The sequence below is a fragment of the Lingula anatina genome, chromosome 2 (genome assembly GCF_051362555.1).
Source record: "Lingula anatina isolate TDL-2025a chromosome 2, LinAna3.0, whole genome shotgun sequence".
Classification (NCBI taxonomy): Eukaryota; Metazoa; Brachiopoda; class Lingulata; order Lingulida; family Lingulidae; genus Lingula; species Lingula anatina.
Genome location: NC_141768.1, coordinates 23415194 through 23436503, shown reverse-complemented (window position 1 = coordinate 23436503; position 21310 = coordinate 23415194). Strand labels below are relative to the sequence as shown.

The 21310-nt window shown below is 33.4% G+C and overlaps 2 protein-coding genes across 3 annotated transcripts; one reads left to right on the top strand and one right to left on the bottom strand.

Annotated features, from left to right (window-relative positions):
- Positions 1-9: 9 nt before the first annotated feature.
- LOC106160172 (uncharacterized) lies at positions 10-18733 on the top strand. Of its 2 annotated transcripts, XM_013536700.3 has the most exons (29): positions 10-148; positions 4695-4768; positions 4927-5061; positions 5380-5476; positions 5670-5743; positions 6181-6315; positions 6593-6689; positions 6979-7013; positions 7320-7457; positions 7943-8039; positions 8304-8377; positions 8815-8949; positions 9220-9316; positions 9606-9640; positions 9947-10084; positions 10572-10668; positions 11041-11093; positions 11825-11962; positions 12491-12587; positions 12881-12933; positions 13483-13617; positions 14108-14204; positions 14493-14542; positions 14998-15132; positions 15433-15529; positions 16005-16129; positions 16629-16691; positions 17220-17333; positions 18069-18733. In XM_013536700.3, exons 1-26 carry the CDS (start codon positions 91-93, stop codon positions 16040-16042), a joined length of 2409 nt encoding a protein of 802 aa, XP_013392154.3. In that variant the 5' UTR covers positions 10-90; the 3' UTR covers positions 16043-16129; positions 16629-16691; positions 17220-17333; positions 18069-18733. The 2 variants fall into 2 exon arrangements, with proteins under 2 accessions (XP_013392154.3, XP_013392153.3); XM_013536699.3 differs by lacking the exon at positions 17220-17333.
- Positions 18734-19085: 352 nt separating this feature from the next.
- Positions 19086-20965, bottom strand: LOC106160173 (lysophospholipase D GDPD1). Its single transcript, XM_013536703.3, has one exon. It carries the CDS (start codon positions 20857-20859, stop codon positions 19864-19866), a length of 996 nt encoding a protein of 331 aa, XP_013392157.3. The 5' UTR covers positions 20860-20965; the 3' UTR covers positions 19086-19863.
- Between the last annotated feature and the right edge of the window lie 345 nt (positions 20966-21310).

The window sequence follows — 21310 nt, the reverse complement described above, 5'->3', positions numbered from 1 at the left end:
TGGAATAGTAGAAAGGTCAGAGGTCAGAGCTCACAAGTCACATGACCAAACAAGCACATGCTGGTCATATGACTTCAGTCGTCTCCCAAGATGGTCGGTGGTAAGATGGGTGTACTGTTCTTCCTGGCGTTTCTTGCGTTTTCAGCAGGTACGTTGAATGTTTATGCTTTTATTGAATTATTCGTACTTGACCTTAATTATATTTTTTTCAAAATTGCTGTTTTTTTAGATGTTTTTATCAAAGGTTTCAAGAATCGTCGTGTTTGCGAATACGCATTTTCAGCTACACTACAGTATACTGTATGTAATTTGCTATTGATAATGTGATATGAGGTTATCAACCACCTCTTGCTCTTGTTACGGACAGCTTTCATTTTAACGTTTGCTCGATCAGCGTCACACAGAACAAACAAATTGACATTTAGAGGGTTGGATTAGTATTTGAGTTTGTGCCACGGAGTTGTCTAATTCTTAAATAAATCTTGAATTATCAACAAGTTTGGCTGTTACCCTGATCATAATCCAGAAATCACACAGAACATCATTGTGATACCACATTAGACTATAAAAATGCGAAGGGAAAAATCCTTTATTATATGATATTTTTGAGTATTTTATAAAACTGTAACATCTGAAGACCTCTATGCCTATGCGATACTCTCAACGGCATATTTTCTATGGCTACATATATCCTGCACTAACTACAAATGTTTCGCAATTCAGACCTGAAAACTAAAAAAAAAAAAAAAAACTCACTACCTGATGTTGATAGTTCCTTCTGAAATACACTGGAAGACACTGTGATTTAAATGACTGGCTACTAAATCATAAAATTAAAAATAGAAGAAAACAGCAAATCCTAGTGCAGGGATGGGTCGAACAATAATTTATGAATGGGAAAAATTGCATTTTCCCTTGGAAAGTTAATTTTGGTGGGTAAATCCAGTAGAGTAGCTTCCAATTTTGGGTTCCAAGTAACTAAAGATTAAGGGTACATATGAATCGAGAATCTGTGTAGCGTGGATTCCCAGTAACACATATAAACCACTTCTACTAGTTTCATATACAACTCGAATAAAGTCGACATGCCAAGGGATTTACTGAATGAATCAGTCAATCCGTCATAAAAGAGCTTTAAACTGACTGCCCCATTCTTTAAATTTTTTGTCAAAAATTTAACCTACTTATGTGACCTACTTTTCTGACCCATGTATATACAGCATAGAAAGCTGTCAGAAAAATCTGTTCAAATATTATTTTTTGGTAATTTTAAGCAATGTCTTTTGATTATTCTCTTAGTTATACTATTTGAAACTAAATGCTGGCATTTGGTTTTTTTGAGGCAAGTAATTGACTTCATATGCATCTTTAAAGTCATAATAACTCTTCGTTTTGGCCAAAAAATTGATTTTCCTGGAAAAAAACAGCAATTTTCCCATACTTCCCAATGGTCAATGACCCTATTCCTGCATTCAAAGTTAATCCAGGGTTTTTTTCCTAAATGTACGTTTTTTTGTTAAAATCTCTTAAGAGATTTTAACTGACGAAGCCCTCTCTGACATTGCATAGTCACTGGTGACCTACTTAAAACCGCGGGAAAAGCAGACAACAACAACACTATATAACAATAATATAAGATTTATGAGATTTATTCGTCTTTTTGTTAAAAATGCATTTATATCCACAATGTGTGCCATTCTGGGCTTTTCGTTATCCGACGCACTGTACAAAAACTCGCAACTTACGTCTGGATCTGTATCAACGCGTTTTGTGCCATGTTATTTTGGTCTCGAATGAACGCGAGAATCCGCGTGACACCCTTACGTCATTAGCAACAGATGCCTTGACGACCGGGAAGAAAGGCATCGAAAGCCCTATTGACAAGCACAGATTTTAGTTTTACTACAATAACGGCTGTTTAGTGGTAAAATACAATAAAATTTCCATGTGTTGTTTACAATGTATTTCTTGCAGAATTTTGAATCTCAAAGGAAGAGTTATTATTGCTTTAAGTGTTTCTGCCAATAGTACTTATTTATTAATGTCTTTGGCCTTGGGCAATCATGAGCTTATGACAGTAAATTCTAAATTTACATATTGGAAATAGTCCTAAATTCTCCTTAGTATAGTTTTGCATTCTTAGAAGCCCAATCTAGTCACCATGTTTTAGCATTTTAATGGAAGTTGACCTTATTCATTTTCAGCAGTATTTGACACAGATTTGTTACTTTCTTCCAAAATCCATGAACAATGTTGGAGGTAAAAAAAAAGACTTTATTAATGTATACCCAAATCAGATAACACAGCACATGTCATATGATTTAGAAAGGGTTGTTTGCACCAGTACCTGTTTACTGTCTATCTATCAGTTTTGTAACCCTCTGGGGTAAGGGGCTAGGGAATGCTTTATTATTAAACGTTGGTGATCATGTGAGGGCTCTAGGCATGGCAAAGGTCTTCCTAGTGCACTTGGCAGTATTGTCCGCCCATTTTTTTCTTTGCCTTCCTCCTCTCCATCCAACCTTGGACAATCCCTTGGATGGAGGATGGACTTTGATAATCTTTTGTCTTATGTCATGTGTCCATACCGACATTTTCCTTGCTGTAATGTGTTCAGTTAGTCTTTTAAGACACACTCCATGAAGTTTACCTGCCGAAATGGATTTTTCATGGAAAAATCAACAATTTTTCTCATACTCATGAATCATTTATCTGTTTCTCTCTGCATTTGGATTCAGCCTTTGATAAAATTTATAAAGGTTGGTTTTAGCCTAAAATGACTGGCCAGAAATTTGTCAGGCATGTTCGACTGTCCGACGCCTTTCGTAAAGTCTGCATTTTAATGGAAGTTGACCTTATTCATTTTCAACAGTATTTGACACAGATTTGTTACTTTCTTCCAAAATCCATGAACAATGTTGGAGGTAATAAAAAGACTTTATTAATGTATACCCAAATCAGATAACACAGCACATGTCATATGATTTAGAAAGGGTTGTTTGCACCAGTACCTGTTTACTGTCCATCTGTCAGTTTTGTAACCCTCCGGGGTAAGGGGCTAGGGAATGCTTTATTATCAAACTTTGGTGATCATGTGAGGGCTCTAGGCATGGCAAAGGTCTTCCTAGTGCACTCGGCAGTATTGTCCGCCCATTTTTTTCTTTGCTTGCCTCCTCTCCATCCAACCTTGGACAATCCCTTGGATGGAGGATGGACTTTGATAAACTTTTGTCTTATGTCATGTGTCCATACCGACATTTTCCTTGCTGTAATGTGTTCAGTTAGTCTTTTAAGACACACTCCATGAAGTTTACCTGCCGAAATGGATTTTTCAAGGAAAAATCAACAATTTTTCTCATACCCATGAATCATTTATCTGTTTCTCTCTGCATTTGGATTCAGCCTTTGATAAAATTTGTAAAGGTTGGTTTTAGGCTTCGTTCACATGGAAGGTCTATTTTCTAAAAATCTATTTTCTATTCGCGGTATCTTATGATCACATGTGCCCTGAATATCCTGCGGCGTAATTACTGGCAGCGCAAGCCAGTTACTTATACAAAGCTGTAATTAATTCTCGTCTGTGCTCGCATTCTATAAAATCTCATCCTCCGTTGCCGCATCGCTTGCCATCGGATCATGACGGTTGCACTCGTATCTGCCGTGTGTATAGCTTCTTCATCTTCTTCGTCTTGTTGTTGCACAAAATCGACAAACACATTTTTCAAAGCAACCGCGACTGCCATTAACTTTCTAACTTCCTACTGCGCATGCGTCAAGGTATCAGAATCTCCTCCGAGCACACAGCCGAGAATTAATTACAGCTTTGGAAGTAACTGGCTCGCGCTGCCAGTAATTACGCCGCGGGATATTCAGGGCACAGACCGTGATGACAAGATATACCGCAAATAGAAAATAGATTTTTAGAAAATAGACTTTCCATGTGAACGAAGCCTTAGCCTAAAATGACTGGCCAGTCATTAAAACAGTGACCATTTTTATATGAGCTCCAATGGAAATATCAACATCAGGTATACTCCAGAAATATATATTTAAGGTGTTTAATCATTTTAAAGGTGTATTTAAGGTTTTATAAGAAGCTTTGGATAGCAGAAAATAAGCATTTTGGGGATTTTCATATATATCCCATGGAGTGGTGAAAATTGAAAATGGAATAGAAAGGATGATTTTATATCAGAGTTTTTTTCTGTATGGAAGTGCAAAAAAAAAAAAAAAAAAAAAAAAGAAAAAAAAATCCAATTAACCCATAAATTGTTTTTAGTTTTAGCAACTCTTTGATAAATATTTTTAACATATTAATACCAAGCTAAAAATTACCATCTGTATTTGCAACAGTCCCAAAATCAAAATTTCAGTGTCTGTATAACCAGTAAAGATTTGTATTTTTTCTAATTTAGATCTTAAATTCAGTAAAACCCTAAAATAAAAGTGCCTGGTTTCAAAATTTTCTCTGTAATATGATGGAAGGCATGGAAGTCTAAACATAATGGGAAAATTTGGAATTAAATTGTTAAAAAAAAGGTATAAAACAACAAATTCAAGTGCCCAGCCATGATTTATGAGTAGGATAAAATTCAGTGTGGCTGGAAAATCCTAGATAGGATAAATAAAAACATGTTATTGTTAATCACTAGAATATACTTGTTTACATTATAACACATTATTCCACATTTCAGGAACCCCTCTGTTTCATGATGAAAGCCAACTAGTAACAAAGTTGGAACAAGAAGTTGAAGGCAGAAATTTGAAGGTATTATTTGTGCAAAATATAAAATCTTTTTTGAAACTATATGTAAACCTTGACCTAAATTGCAAGTGTTTTCCTGATTTAACAGACTGATACAGTGTGTCTGATTAAAGAGATGTTAAATATACAAAGGCAACTGATGTTTGCACTATAACTTTCAGGTGAATGCTGAATGTGAACTGTGTAAGGTATTTGTGGGTGAGATTGAAAAGAAGTTGGATGATCCAGGGACAATGGCACAGCTCAATCAAACTCTCTGGGGCTACTGTTTGCAGGTTACCAACAGCTCAACGCTGGTAAGTTAGAACTTTGATCAAACTTTAAGAATGAAAACAGCATGATTGATAACAGCACAATAGAAGAGATCAAGAGATGTCGGGTTAATTTGTCAGACAATTAGAAATTTTCAGAATATTAATAAAGTAAATGTAAAATTGATAATGCTCTTTTGAAAAAAAAACAAACTTTTTGTCATTGTAGGGTATCATTTTAACTCTGCATATATTGAATATTTTAACCTGCAGTTTGAAATTGGGTATTTTAATCTGTAGATTGAATGATATATCTAAATTCAAAATATCAAATACTTTTAGTTTTCATGACAATATTTTTAGTGTGGACTGGTTATACCACAGGCTTTGTCTGAAATTGAAAAGGCATTATCCACAAGTCCACAAGCAGCATGCACTGGGCTTGGGATGTGTCCATCAGGTAAAAGTTTTTTGAGATTATTGTGAAAATGTATCTCAATTTGTATTAAAACCCTGAGTGTATCTGTATGTCCTGTTTTCCCATGTCAGAAAATGTTGTAAAAATGCAATTTGCTACCCGGACAAGTAGCCATCAGAAAACTAATCCATATCAAATTTTGATACTTATTAATCAAAAATCACTTATTTTTCAGACCAGGGTCTCTCTTCTCAAAGAAACCAACTGGTTCCAAAATTCAAAGAACTAATGCAAAAGAAAAAAAGGCCGGTTTGTATAAGTTTTTTTTTTTGTTTATTTACTGTTAATATGGTCATTAATTAAGATAATCACCAAAAAAAATTTAGTGATAAGAATCTTGAATAAAATCTTTCCTTTTTGATATATTTTTAAGTCTGAAAATGCCATGCTTCAAGCTTATTCCTGAAAATTTAAAGTTAAGTAGTCTATAGCTGTGTCACATTTCTCTTCTTGACTATCAAGAGCTACACAAAAATTCTTTGATTATAACATCAAATATGATAGCAATTATCAGTGTCATCATTTCTGAAAACAAACATTAGTTATAAGATACATGGAAAAATCACTAAATTTCCTTAGTAATATACAAGTGTAAAACTTACATGTGGATTCTGATTATGGTACATGTATTAATTTAATGGTGTAAACGCAATAACAATTAGAGGTATTATTCTTTTTACCTTTAGGACAGCAAGGGCTGTGTCATTTGCCAGACAGTGCTTGGCCTGGTGGGAATGATGTCGCAAAACCCAATTGTGATGTCTGTCCTTAATACCACACTGTGGAACGTGTGTGAAGGAGCAACCCAAAACAGCGATAGTGTGAATATTCAATTGTATTTAATGGTTGGAGAGAGGGTGTGGGGTTGGGATGAGGATGGAGTTTGAGTTTAAAAGAAGAGAAAGACAGAGATGTCGCAAAGCTTGTTTTTCAATTTCAATTTCACTTAGATTTATCACAGGGGTAATTGCCCTTTTCACCTGTTAAGTGCTTTGATTGAGACAATATCTCAATAAGGAAATGTATATGTATGTTAATATCTTTGAAATATACAAATGTATCTGTCACAATAGTCTTTATTTGGTTCTCTATTTCTAGTGTCGAATATTTGTGCCAGTTGTGATGAATGTGTTACAGAGTGTGCTGTCCACAAACCCAAAGGTTGCTTGCACTGATATTGGATTTTGTGTAAGAGGTGAGATTTACTTGCATCGTTTTTAGATGCGGAAGTGTAAGTATAGGTGTAAACCCGAGGTTGTTGCTTCTTGTGCATCTAAAATTAATTAAATGTAGTTCTTTCTAAAATTTTTTCTTTGCCGAAACCTAAATTTCATCATACTTTTATGAAAATGAAAAGGTGCAACAGACTAGAGTTATTGAATTTAAGATTATCTCAAGATGGCCTTGCTGTTTATTCAGTTGTATGAAATTGCTATTTAAATATAACCAACAGATATTTTATTCTTTGGTATCTTTTCTTTAAGGTCCACGTAAAACTTTTCAAGGTGAAAAAATACAGGTATTTTACAATTTTCTCCTTTATATTTACTGGCTATTATTATCAAAAGTGGTTATTCTGGGCAAAAGGTGTCTGTGACATACCAAAGTCAATGGAATCTTTTACTTTAGAGAAAAATTTAGAATTATTTACAAAATGTTCTTGAACACACAATAAGGTTAACTGTTAAAATTTATGACCCTGAGAAAGACATTCACGTAATTGTAATGCAGAAAGGTATTGCTGTTGCCAGCAGTTTTCTGGGAATTGTGTTGTTGTTTGCCAAGAAACCCTATTTATTCCTGAAGTTATATCAAATTGTTGCAGGAGGGTGACAGTGAGTGTGAGCTGTGCAAAATAGTAGTAAATGGTCTGGAGGATATACTGGACAGTAATGAGGTGATGGGGACGATCAATACCACCTTGTGGAATGCCTGCATGGAATTAACCCAAAGCTCCCAAGAGGTAAATTACTCTCATAATATAGTAAATCTAAGTGAATTTTGTGGTAGGGTTGAGTAGTGATTATCTGAAATAACCACTTCATATTGATTTGATGATATGAGATAAGATTTGGTGATAAAACTTGTAATCGTGGTTAGTTTTAAGACAAAAGAAGTGATAAATTACATTTTTTGAAGCCTTGGTGGCTGATTTATTATTTAATTTTTGCTTGTTAATTGTTTTAATTTGTTTGAAAACAAAAAGAGATGTTCAGGCTGATGATGTTTTTCTTTCCCACCAAATGAAATGAAACCAGAAAAATGTTGAAAAAGCAAACATACTGTTTTACATTAAGAGGCATTAATGAGATAAAGTATCAAAAACTGGATAAGGACTATTTTAGTGAGTATTTTAGATCTAAAACACTACCTTTATCTTCCAAACATTATTGTAATGTTGCCACCTTTGTTAAAACATTTCATTTTCATATTCCTGTTACCATTTAGTGTGGCACACTGGTACCAATGGCTGAAAACTTTATCAAGTCTGTGCTGTCTACAGACCCATCAGAAGTTTGCACTGAACTTGGGATGTGTACTGGAGGTGAGTTATCGGTCAACAAGGCATATACAGTCCACAAGCAGCATGCACTGGGCTTGGGATGTGTCCATCAGGTAAAAGTTTTTTGAGATTATTGTGAAAATGTATCTCAATTTGTATTAAAACCCTGAGTGTATCTGTATGTCCTGTTTTCCCATGTCAGAAAATGTTGTAAAAATGCAATTTGCTACCCGGACAAGTAGCCATCAGAAAACTAATCCATATCAAATTTTGATACTTATTAATCAAAAATCACTTATTTTTCAGACCAGGGTCTCTCTTCTCAAAGAAACCAACTGGTTCCAAAATTCAAAGAACTAATGCAAAAGAAAAAAAGGCCGGTTTGTATAAGTTTTTTTTTTGTTTATTTACTGTTAATATGGTCATTAATTAAGATAATCACCAAAAAAAAATTTAGTGATAAGAATCTTGAATAAAATCTTTCCTTTTTGATATATTTTTAAGTCTGAAAATGCCATGTTTCAAGCTTATTCCTGAAAATTTAAAGTTAAGTAGTCTATAGCTGTGTCACATTTCTCTTCTTGACTATCAAGAGCTACACAAAAATTCTTTGATTATAACATCAAATATGATAGCAATTATCAGTGTCATCATTTCTGAAAACAAACATTAGTTATAAGATACATGGAAAAATCACTAAATTTCCTTAGTAATATACAAGTGTAAAACTTACATGTGGATTCTGATTATGGTACGTGTATTAATTTAATGGTGTAAACGCAATAACAATTAGAGGTATTATTCTTTTTACCTTTAGGACAGCAAGGGCTGTGTCAGTTGCCAGACAGTGCTTGGCCTGGTGGGAATGATGTCGCAAAACCCAATTGTGATGTCTGTCCTTAATACCACACTGTGGAACGTGTGTGAAGAAGCAACCCAAAACAGCGATAGTGTGAATATTCAATTGTATTTAATGGTTGGAGAGAGGGTGTGGGGTTGGGATGAGGATGGAGTTTGAGTTTAAAGGAAGAGAAAGACAGAGATGTCGCAAAGCTTGTTTTTCAATTCACTTAGATTTATCACAGGGGTAATTGCCCTTTTCACCTGTTAAGTGCTTTGATTGAGACAATATCTCAATAAGGAAATGTATATGTATGTTAATATCTTTGAAATATACAAATGTATCTGTCACAATAGTCTTTATTTGGTTCTCTATTTCTAGTGTCGAATATTTGTGCCAGTTGTGATGAATGTGTTACAGAGTGTGCTGTCCACAAACCCAAAAGTTGCTTGCACTGATATTGGATTTTGTGTAAGAGGTGAGATTTACTTGCATCGTTTTTAGATGCGGAAGTGTAAGTATAGGTGTAAACCCGAGGTTGTTGCTTCTTGTGCATCTAAAATTAATTAAATGTAGTTCTTTCTAAAATTTTTTCTTTGCCGAAACCTAAATTTCATCATACTTTTATGAAAATGAAAAGGTGCAACAGACTAGAGTTATTGAATTTAAGATTATCTCAAGATGGCCTTGCTGTTTATTCAGTTGTATGAAATTGCTATTTAAATATAACCAACAGATATTTTATTCTTTGGTATCTTTTCTTTAAGGTCCACGTAAAACTTTTCAAGGTGAAAAAATACAGGTATTTTACAATTTTCTCCTTTATATTTACTGGCTATTATTATCAAAAGTGGTTATTCTGGGCAAAAGGTGTCTGTGACATACCAAAGTCAATGGAATCTTTTACTTTAGAGAAAAATTTAGAATTATTTACAAAATGTTCTTGAACACACAATAAGATTAACTGTTAAAATTTATGACCCTGAGAAAGACATTCACGTAATTGTAATGCAGAAAGGTATTGCTGTTGCCAGCAGTTTTCTGGGAATTGTATTGTTGTTTGCCAAGAAACCCTATTTATTCCTGAAGTTATATCAAATTGTTGCAGGAGGGTGACAGTGAGTGTGAGCTGTGCAAAATAGTAGTAAATGGTCTGGAGGATATACTGGACAGTAATGAGGTGATGGGGAAGATCAATACCACCTTGTGGAATGCCTGCATGGAATTAACCCAAAGCTCCCAAGAGGTAAATTACTCTCATAATATAGTATATCTGATTGAATTTCATGGTAGGGTTGAGTAGTGATTATCTGAAATGACCACTTCATATTGGTTTGATGATATGAGATAAGATTTGGTGATAAAACTTGTAATCATGGTTAGTTTTAAGACAAAAGAAGTGATAAATTACATTTTTTGAAGCCTTGGTGGCTGATTTATTATTTAATTTTTCATCTTGTTAATTGTTTTAATTTGTTTGAAAACAAAAAGAGATGTTCAGGCTGATGATGTTTTTCTTTCCCACCAAATGAAATGAAACCAGAAAAATGTTGAAATTGCAAACATACTGTTTTACATTAAAAGGCATTAATGAGATAAAGTATCAAAAATTGGATAAGGACTATTTTAGTGAGTATTTTTGATCGAAAACACTACCTTTATCTTCCAAACATTTTTGTAATATAGCCATCTTTGTTGAACCATTTTGTTTTCATTTTCCTGTTACCATTTAGTGTGGCACACTGGTACCAATGGCTGAAAACTTTATCAAGTCTGTGCTGTCTACAGACCCATCAGAAGTTTGCACTGAACTTGGGATGTGTACTGGAGGTGAGTTATCGGTCAACAAGGCATATACATTTGTAGCACACTGCTTATTTTTCGTTTTACATGCATATTTTAGTTGCAATAGCCATTTTAATTGTGATGCACTATGAATATTAATTTTTTGATAAAAGGAACAAAAGTCTTAAGGTTGTATTTTATTGATTGATTATTGATTGATTAAATGTAGTTATAATATTTTTATTTCTCAAATGTAAATATTTGCTTTGGTTTCTATTTAGATTTGGTTTCCAAATGTCATTGTTTATGATTCAGTTGGCAGTTTGGGGAAAATAGTCAAGTTTTACACATTTTTTTTTAATAATTGTGGTTCACCTCAGAATTTTATAGACTTTGTCATTCGTATTCTATCTTCAGGACAACATCTTTTGGGAAACTTAAAGAAGAAAATGAGCAGTGCAAAAGTGCAGGTGTGTATAAAATCCTGGACTGATACTAATGTAAGAATTCTTTTCAAAATATCATTTCAGTGAGAATGATGTAATGTCAGTGACTGTTTGTAATAAATGATTGTCTTCAATGTTTTTTTTAATATATATCATGCATAAAGGCTCAGTTCAGTAAAATAGATATATAATAAATTTTATTTTTTGTGCTTGATTTAGTATTTTACATTAAAATGCATTAATGAGAAAGTATCAAAAAGCTGATAAAAACCTGTTTTATTGAGTACAGTGATTCTCTCAGATATTTTGGGGACATTTATCATGTATATAATCTACGATAATTTAAAATATATATAAAATAATTTCTAAATTTCCATTTTTTGTGCTTGATTTAGTAATAATGATTGTTAAACCCCTGTCCAACTTCTTATGATAATTTTTGTTACAGGAGAGGAGTGACCTTGCAATTATTATAACTTTTTTTATTTATCATGGAGTGCTTACAAAACATTTAATGCAGGCATGCAGTTGGCTTATGTTGCAAATATCTGACAAACTTAAGAAAATTTCTGAATTACATCTAGAATGTTTAGAACACAAAAAAGATTAACTGTAGGAAGTAAACATTATCCTGGGGAAATGATTCAATATAAAAAAGGTGTGAAGGTGTCAGGTGTCACAAGTTTCTGTACACAGTGTTATGCTGTCTTTTTTCAAGAAATCCTATATATTCCTTAAATATCAAATTGTTGCAGGAGGGTGACAGTGAGTGTGAGCTGTGCAAAATAGTAGTAAATGGTCTGGAGGATATACTGGACAGTAATGAGGTGATGGGGAAGATCAATACCACCTTGTGGAATGCCTGCATGGAATTAACCCAAAGCTCCCAAGAGGTAAATTACTCTCATAATATAGTATATCTGAGTGAACTTTGTGGTAGGGTTGAGTAGGAATTATCTGAAATAACCAAAGTCTTAACTATTACTTAACTACTTACTATTCATATTGGTTTGATGATATGAGATAAGATTTGGTGATACAAGTTGTAATCATAATTATCATTTAGGCAAAGGAGTTGATTTATTTCATTTTTGAAGCCTTGGTGATTTATTTATTATTTTGCATTTGCATGTAAATTACTTAAGTTTGTTTGAGGCTAAATAAAGATGGTCACTCTGTAGATGTATCTGTTTCCCACCTAATTTAATGAAACCAAGAAAATGTGGAAAAGGCAACTATACTGTTTTACATTAAAAGGCATTGAGGGGATATCACAAGCCTAATAGAAACCTATTGTATTGAGTATTTTAGAGTTAAAATAACACTTGAACCTTCTGTATATTTAATGTTAATGTAAAATGTCAGCCATCTTTGACGAAACATACTCTGTTATTATATATATTATATATTTTTTTATTTAGTGTGGCACACTGGTACCAGTGGCTGAAAACTTTATCAAGTCTGTGTTGTCTACAGACCCATCAGAAGTTTGCACTGAAATCGGGATGTGTAGTGGTGGTGAGTTATTTGTCAACAAGGCAGAAATGGCACACTGCTAATTTTTCATTTTATATAGATATTTTAGTTGTAATTGCCCTTTGAATTGTGAAGCACTTTTAACATAAGGATTTGAGAAGGAAAGACATTTTTGAAACTAAGGTTGTTTAGTTGATTTATTTAATAGAGCTGTGATGTAAAATTTTCCATTTAACTTTCTGTAAGATCTTCTTTAAGATTCCTTTAAAATACTTCATTTTATTGTGGTTCAGATTTTATTTTCATAGAATACATCAATTGTATTCAATCTTCAGTGCAACATCTTTTTGGAACCCTGAAAAAGAAAACCGGCGTTGGAAAAGTGAAGGTTTGTACAAGATTCTAGACTTTTTTCACATTTAAGATAACTTTTCCATTAAAGTAATGCCATTTAACAGTCATTGACCACAGTTATTGTCAAAAAATAACTGCATGTTCAAATTTTTCATTGTCTGTTAGGAGACATGTTGAAATGTAGGCCTTACTGGTCATGATCCATAGAGACATCAAGGACAGTATGGCATTGTGTTCAGTCAGTCTAATAGCACATTCAGAACAAGTTGATCTGCAGCCTAACAGATCCAAGGATCAAATATGGCACCACCCAGTTGAAAGCATGCAGAGATTTAATCGCTCTGCCCCTGCTGGGAATCCACTGTCAAGTGCTCATCATATTCAATGTGTGGACTAGTAAGCCCATGGATCAACTTTGTTGTGAATGCTCTCTAAGGGACTGTCAATAATTTTCAAAGCTGTCAAAAATTCTGGCAGATTCTTAATGATTGTTAGTCAGAATTTTTGACTGCTTTTAAAGAAATCTGTCATGAGTGGTTCAAATGAATTATATATATACCTGTATATTTAATTCTTTTGCCAGAATGGTGCCGGGTGTGAAGAGTGTAAATTAGCAGTGACAGCAGTGGAGCAGCTGTTGAACAGCCCAGAAGTGATTCAGAAAGTGAACAGCACTTTGTGGAATGAATGTATGAACATATTGCAAAGCACACAAACGGTGAGCTTTCTTACAATTGATTACAATTTGAAAAACTTTAATCTAGTCATTATCCTGTAGGTACATTACATTTGGCCTAAACTGGTGCATTAAACATTCCCAAGAGGTAGCTGCAAATTCATCTCTGATAATAGTTCATGATTGTAAATTCTTGATAAGGCAATCTTAGAGATATATATTTAAAGTATCCTTTACTTGGGTTGCGCTAACACTCGTCAATTTAGCCAAAAGCTAAAACTGACGTAAATTGGCTAAACAAAAAGGGCTTGAATTGACTCATTTTAGTAAAATTAACACAATCTGGATAACAAATTGACAAAAAAAGTGATGATTTGGCTAAGCGAAAAAATTGCTATCGCTACCCCAGCTTTATATATAGAGAAAAGTTTTCTTGGCGTGTTAGATTTCAATTTTACATTTCGTTTGAATGTTTTTGGTAGCATATGCTTATTTGTGACTCTCTATATATTTATAAAATGATTTGTTTCAGTGTGGAACATTTGTCCCTCTGATCATCAATGAACTCAAGTCTTTGCTCAGTTCTGATCCACAGACCGTCTGCTCTGAACTAGGATTATGCACCAGTGGTAGGGGATTTTCTTTTGACCACAATAAAATTACCCTGTACATACTGCCAGTATATTTATGTTAACACTGTATAGATATACCTGATATGGAATACTCTATGTGTCTCTTTTATTGCATTTTTACATTAGCTGAAAAATATATCATTGAAGATAAATGCATTATTATTATTATTATTATTACTATATCTTCATAGTTTTAGTTGTATTAATTCAAAGCTTTGAAATGAATTTTACTTTTGACTCAGAGTATTTTGTCATTTTGTCACTTTGAAATTACCTTTGTTTTAGGCCAGTCAACATTTTTCCGTCAGAAAATTGGGAAAGAAAGTGGAATAGAGGTCAGTTTTTAAAATTGTGGTATCTTAAGCCCTTGTTACACCTGGCTTACTGCTGTTGGGAGACAAATTTTGGATTACTCTCACAAATATGTAACAAAAAAAAAAAAAAAAAAAAGGATACAATATTTAAAAGCCATTAACACTTGATGTATGAATTTGATGCCAACTATCAAAAATTGCCTAAGTCCCAACTTTGCAAGGGGTTAGAGGGGCGAAAATTTGTTCACCTAGCAGTCACAAGCCTTATGTAATGGGCCTTAAATTGTGAATAAATCACTTGTGTGAATCACTTGTACAAAATGTGTCAAGTACAATAACAATTTACAGTCCGGCTGGCAAAAAAGACCTTCAGTTTGGCAAATTTTTCATAACTGCCAGGCTGAATATTGAGCTGTTTTAAAAATTTTAATTGGCATGCCTGCTTTTAGTGGTTAAATATTTCATTCTTTTGCCAGAATGGTGCCGGGTGTGAAGAGTGTAAATTAGCAGTGACAGCAGTGGAGCAGCTGTTGAACAGCCCAGAAGTGATTCAGAAAGTGAACAGCACTTTGTGGAATGAATGTATGAACATATTGCAAAGCACACAAACGGTGAGCTTTCCCCTCAGTTGATTACAATTTGAAAAACTATAATCTAATCTAACTATAATCTCCTGTAGGCTGGAGGCACATTACATTTGGCCTAACCCAGCTGATTGAACTTTGCCAGGAAATAGCTGCAAATTGATCCCTGATCCTAGTTCATGATTGTTAATACTTGATAGGATAAACAGAGTCATATATTCAAAGTATCCTTTATAGAGAAAAGTTTTCTTGGTGTGATAATTTTCAATTTAACATTTTGTTTGAAAGTTATTTGTTATACATATTTGTGAGTATATTTGATTTCAGTGTGGAACATTTGTCCCTCTGATCATCAATGAACTCAAGTCTTTGCTCAGTTCTGATCCACAGACCGTCTGCTCTGAACTAGGATTATGCACCAGTGGTAGGGGATTTTCTTTTGACCACACTTAATTTATGTTCACTATGAATATACATGCATTACACAATTCAGGCCTGCAGCCAGCAATTTCAGAAGGGGGATTCTTTTGGGGAAAAACTAGAACTTTTTACTTCAGTCATGATAGTCTAAAGGAACTGTGTGACTTCATTTCAGATAAGAAAATGTTTGTGCCTACTGCTAGTAGTTGTATTTTCTTCTGAAATTGAAGTTTGAAAATTCATATGTATGACCTGATGCAGGAGAATATAACTTTTTTTGCCTTAATGCTGCATAAAGAAAATTTCATCACACTTTTTCAGTTGAGTTTTTTTCACATCGTAATTCCTTGTAGTTATGTTTAGCTCTAAATTCAACAGTAATTTGGTCAACAGCACCTTTTTGAAAATCAAGTTTCATGATTGAATAAGAGAAGAAATGCCAAAAGTAAACAAGGCTGAAACATTACTGGTATTTTCAGCTCATGAGCAGCAATGGATAAAACTTCGCACAGTGTGATCTTTGAGAGTTGAAGCCAATAGTGTTGAATGTGACATCTGCAAGTTTGTTATGCAGAAAATAGATGACTATCTAATGGCACACATGGTAAATATTATTTTCAGCTAAAGAGAGATTAATATATAATCTATTTTTAAATTGTTATCGTAGTTTTAGTACCATAGTTACTGAATAAATATCTTAAGGTCATAGTTGTTGTAAAAATATACTTAACCATAAATGAATTTTTTAAAATTAGCATATATAAAGATCTTTTTGAGGTCTGGTAAAGCATGATATTGACTGATGATGCCATCACCAAACATAATGTTGACTAAGGACATCACTAATAACTTTTTACCAATCCGAGAAAAGAATTTTTTTTTTATCAATCAGTGAACAATATCAGATGACTGCAAGTTGCAGCTTTTCCTTCCAATCTGATATAAGTATTATATTTCTGAATCTGTGGTTTGCAAACACTGGATATTGGACTGAAACTGATACCGGTATAAATATATACATTTTCTTGTGATCATTTTACATAAGCTGAAATATGAATATCAATCAATGTTAGTAAATTTTCATCACATAACTCCTTTTTCAGAATGATACAGAAAAGATCATCAATGATGTATGCAAGAGACTCCCACCTCCCACTAGCACAGAAGTAAGTTAAATATGACGGGTTGAGCCCAGCTGGTTTTGGTTGAATATCTTGGTTAAGGATAATATTTCCCATGTTAATGGATACATATCCTTTTGCGGTATCCTAGTCAAAAGGTTTTGTCAGACTAATTAGATTAATTCAAACAATGCATTGGCATGTCACAGGCTGTAATGTTTGTGTCATCATCAGGCATAACTTTTGATTTAGGATGCACATGATAAATATATGGATCTTTTCTCCTATTATATACATATGTTGTATATATATATAGTACATATATATATGTTGTATGCTTATGCAATTTCTTTGGTTTTGGAAAAGGTCAAATTAAACTACAGTTTAAATGCATTGGGTATAGTGCTTAACTATTAAATATTATAGTGCAGCTCTCTTCTCTTGCATGAATTGTCTTCATCAGTATTTAAGTGTTTATAAAAAACTGAAACAATGTACTGATTTCATCTATTGCTTCATGACTGTTCCTTGTTTTTCACATTAAAAAAACCCATGTCAATTTTCCCTCCTCAGTGTACCAGCTTTGTGAACAGCTCCATCCCCCTCCTCCTGCAAACTGTCCTCTCTCCTGGAGCAGTCTGTCCAACCCTCAAAGCTTGCCCTGGAGAAGGCTTGCTTTAGATTGGGGTATGGGATTAATTTGAACACGGGTTCCATTCTGAATAGGGGACTAACTAGTCCAAAGATCAAATATGGTGACCCACTCAAAAGCTTGCCGTCTAATCCGCTAATAGACACTGAATAGATATCCTGCAGGGAAGTATTCAAGTGGGTTGGTCATATTTGACCCTCAGACTAGTTAGTCCCTTATTCTGAATGGGGCCATAGTTTATTATGTTAGTAACAGACTTGTATTTAGCAGTGTGCTTTTTATTTGCATGCCATGTATTTAAATACTCATACTAGTATCTTGTGCAACTCTTATTATTATTTTGTTGTACATGTGACAGAAAAATAATAAAATTGTTTCCAATCAGCCCCTTGCTTACTGTAAGGGTATACAAATTTAAGTATTTTTGATATGTATTTGAAAACTAAGTAAAATTTAAAGAATTCTTTGTTTGCCATTCATTTTCTGCTAAATTTTCAACATTTTAAAATTAATTTTTAATAGTAATATCTGGCGTACCTAGAACAGAAGGTTTCCCCCCTGTAATTAACCTCATCATGCTCTCTGGATATAGAAATATAATTTTTGTGATTATGAAATGATTTAACTCTTAGTTTTGATAATTTTTGCCAATTGAAAAGTTCAAGTCATTACCATATTTTTATATTTGATACTGTTTCTGTCAGTTATTAATTTTTTCCTAACAGAAAAAAATGTTGCGATACACAATTTCTTTCCTTTTGTCATTTCAGTGCCTGAAGACATTGGATCCTTTGTTTGAAGAATATTTTCCCCTTTTAGTGCTGTTTGTGTTGTCTCCAGAGAATGCCTGTACATACCTGAAAATGTGTCCTAAAACTGCAGAGACAATTTTTCATCAATTTAACTAAGAAAGATATTCATATTGCTTAAGACTCAAACTGGAAGTTATTGTGACTCAAAAATACAATACTATCCAAACCAAGGGTAAATTTGTTATAATTATTACAATTTTTTCATGAATGACTATGTAATTTCATACAGGAGTTTCTAAAGAAGACTGATGAACTTGTAAATTAATTTTAATTTTCAAAAACATGTAATATTAATTCTTAAGGCAAGTTATTTTTATCTTAACACATACTTTTATTTTTATTAATAGACTGTATTACTTTGCTGTATAGTGAAAGTTTTACATTTAGACAAGTTAGATATTTGCACACCCAACAAGCAATAGGCAGCTTTTAAATTTGAAGTTTTTAATTTAATATTAATTTACATCAAGTTTTAAGTTGAACTTGCTCAAATAATTATATTTTCTGAGATTCATGCCGGACATGGAGCTACAATAAAACTTATATTTTCTCACGTTTAAAAAATGAAAACTGTTTTAAAGGTTTTGGTTGATGACAGCAATAAAGATTTTCCTGAAGAAAGAGATCAATGTTTTTTTTTTGTCTCCAACAAGGTATCTCCAGTTGCTATTATGGTCAGTCAGGATAACTGAGAATGGGCAATATATTGTTTCTGATGAGGTTCTGCTTCTACATCCTCCCCCCCCCCCCACCAAACTTTTTCCCTACTTACTTTCACCCAAAATGCCCAGCATTTTCATTTGGTTATATAATTCAATTCAGCATGACGTATCACACTCTAATAATTTTATAAAATAGTAAGGTCCAATCACTTAAACAATTATAGGAAATGGTCATAATTATACAAAAAAATTACATGAAAAATATAAATTTGTCACGACTAGATACTGGTTAAAATAAAAAGCATTTAAGGTCAATTCTAGATAGCACAAGACTTTTATTTAATGCTTTTATGTAACACTAAAACAAGTATAATTTGTACTTTTTATTCAAGTGGCATTGCTGATATCACAATTCTTCCACATATATGAACATCCTCAAACATTAACAACCTTGATATAACTTTCCTTCCTTGAACATTAAAAATAGACTGTAAACTGACAAAAAATTATATTTAAGTTCATGGAACAATTTGGCACCCGTTATGTTTCTGTATACAAAAAATGTAAATATTCCAAATACATAAAAAAGTTGTTAAAAATTGATCCACTAAACATTACGATACAGAGATTAGGTAACTTGATCACATTTTTCACGTCAATAAAGTTGACCCCGTTAAGAATTTTTTTAATTGTCCAATCAATTGTATGCGTGCAAAACCAGAAAAGTTCGGAAATTTGCCCATTTTCAAATGCCATAAAGCTTTCTTAGTAAACATTTTGAACCATAAAATAGAGAACGCTTTATTTGCCATATTACAAAACAAATGTTGCCTAATATACTGTACTTCTTATTTATTTATTTGTGAAGTTGTACAAACACTCACTAAAATTAAAAGATGCTAACTTACAAAACAAATCTTTTGGTCCAACAAAATACTGCCAATCATCATCAAGTAAAATCTGTTTAACTGCAATTCCTGTATGAAACATTTTTCTACATGCTTACTTTACACCTTTTGATTTATGGAGATTTATTTAAGAATGTATCACTAGCCAATACTGATGAAAATATAAATTCTAGAAATTGGTCTTTATGTCTTGTTGTCCAAAACATGCCCTGGCTCCAGATACTGTTTGAGTTTTGTGGGAAAGTCTGTCATGACTCCAGTAGCTCCCAGTTGGAATGCTTTCTCAAATTCATCTTCCTCATTCAACACCCAGATGTACGTTTGTATCCCCCTTTCTGATAAATGCTGAATCATTTGTTTGCTCATCAACAGCCAGTCAATAAACTTAAGTAGTGCTCTCTGCTTTGTACTCAATTGGAACCTTGTCTTCCCCTCTTTCAATATGACACTGGGCATGACAATCTCATAGGCAGCCTCTCGAATAGGAATAAAAGGAAGGAGGCCTGTGTAAAACAGAATAACCCATTTTACAACAGTCCCAATTGATGCTAAAACTGGAATGTTGGGATTTGCAGTATAACATTTATTTGTAACCACTCCACTTTTATTCCCCCAAACAGTCAGGCTCTCTCTGTTAAATTCTGATATCAAATTGGCCACACTTTGTATTAATTCGTCATTGTCCACCTTAATGTCAATGTTCACCACAGTGTTTGGAAATTGCTCAAATACTTCTCGCAGAAGTGTTATACGGCGTTGCCCTAAGTCGTCTTCTTCATTGTCAGATGAACACCGGGTCACCCACCCAAAGTCAAAGTCCAAGCGGAGCTCTGGCTTCAGAAGTGGAAGATCTTCGTAATTCGTTTCGGAAACTAAAACGTCACAGCCTGTTAATCTGTGCAGGTTATTATCATGCGTTACCACGACCTGTCCATCCTTAGTAATGTGGCAGTCAATTTCCAACATATCAGTGCCTATGTGACACGCGTGTTTGAATGCTGACATGGAGTTTTCTAGTCTCTCGCCCGCTCCCCCTCGGTGGCAGATATGCCGACATCTGAACTTCAGTTGTTTTCGCTTATGTAGTATCAATGGATATTTAAGGAGTAAAACTGATGTAATAAGGTATCCACCAAACAAGCCTAACAACACCATTCCCACAATGAGCCCTGTGTCCATCTACACCTCCCTTGAAGATCAATAGTCAGCGATAAGGAAGAAAATAAACGAAATGATGATGATCATGCAAGATTTCTGTGAAATAGTAATAGTAGCGCAATGTAAATTCAAACAAACGACACAGAGAAAAAAAAGAAAAATTGAATCAAAGTAATATTTAGAATATGCCTAGTATATTCATAAATTGCATTTTGTCGCAAAACACAGTAAATCATTTTTGGATAATAAAAGTCTTAGAATATTTGTTGTAAATCACAGAAATATGTATTCTCTTATTACTTAGCGTGCGTCTGATGCAACCATCACAGAACATTTTAGTAAGTAAATTTTCATATTTTGTACTATATTAAATCGTGCCCTATGTTTTAAAGACTAAATTAAAATTAGCAATACCTATTAATACTATTTCTTTTAAAGTTTAAATCATATTTGAACATTAAGAGTATTTTTC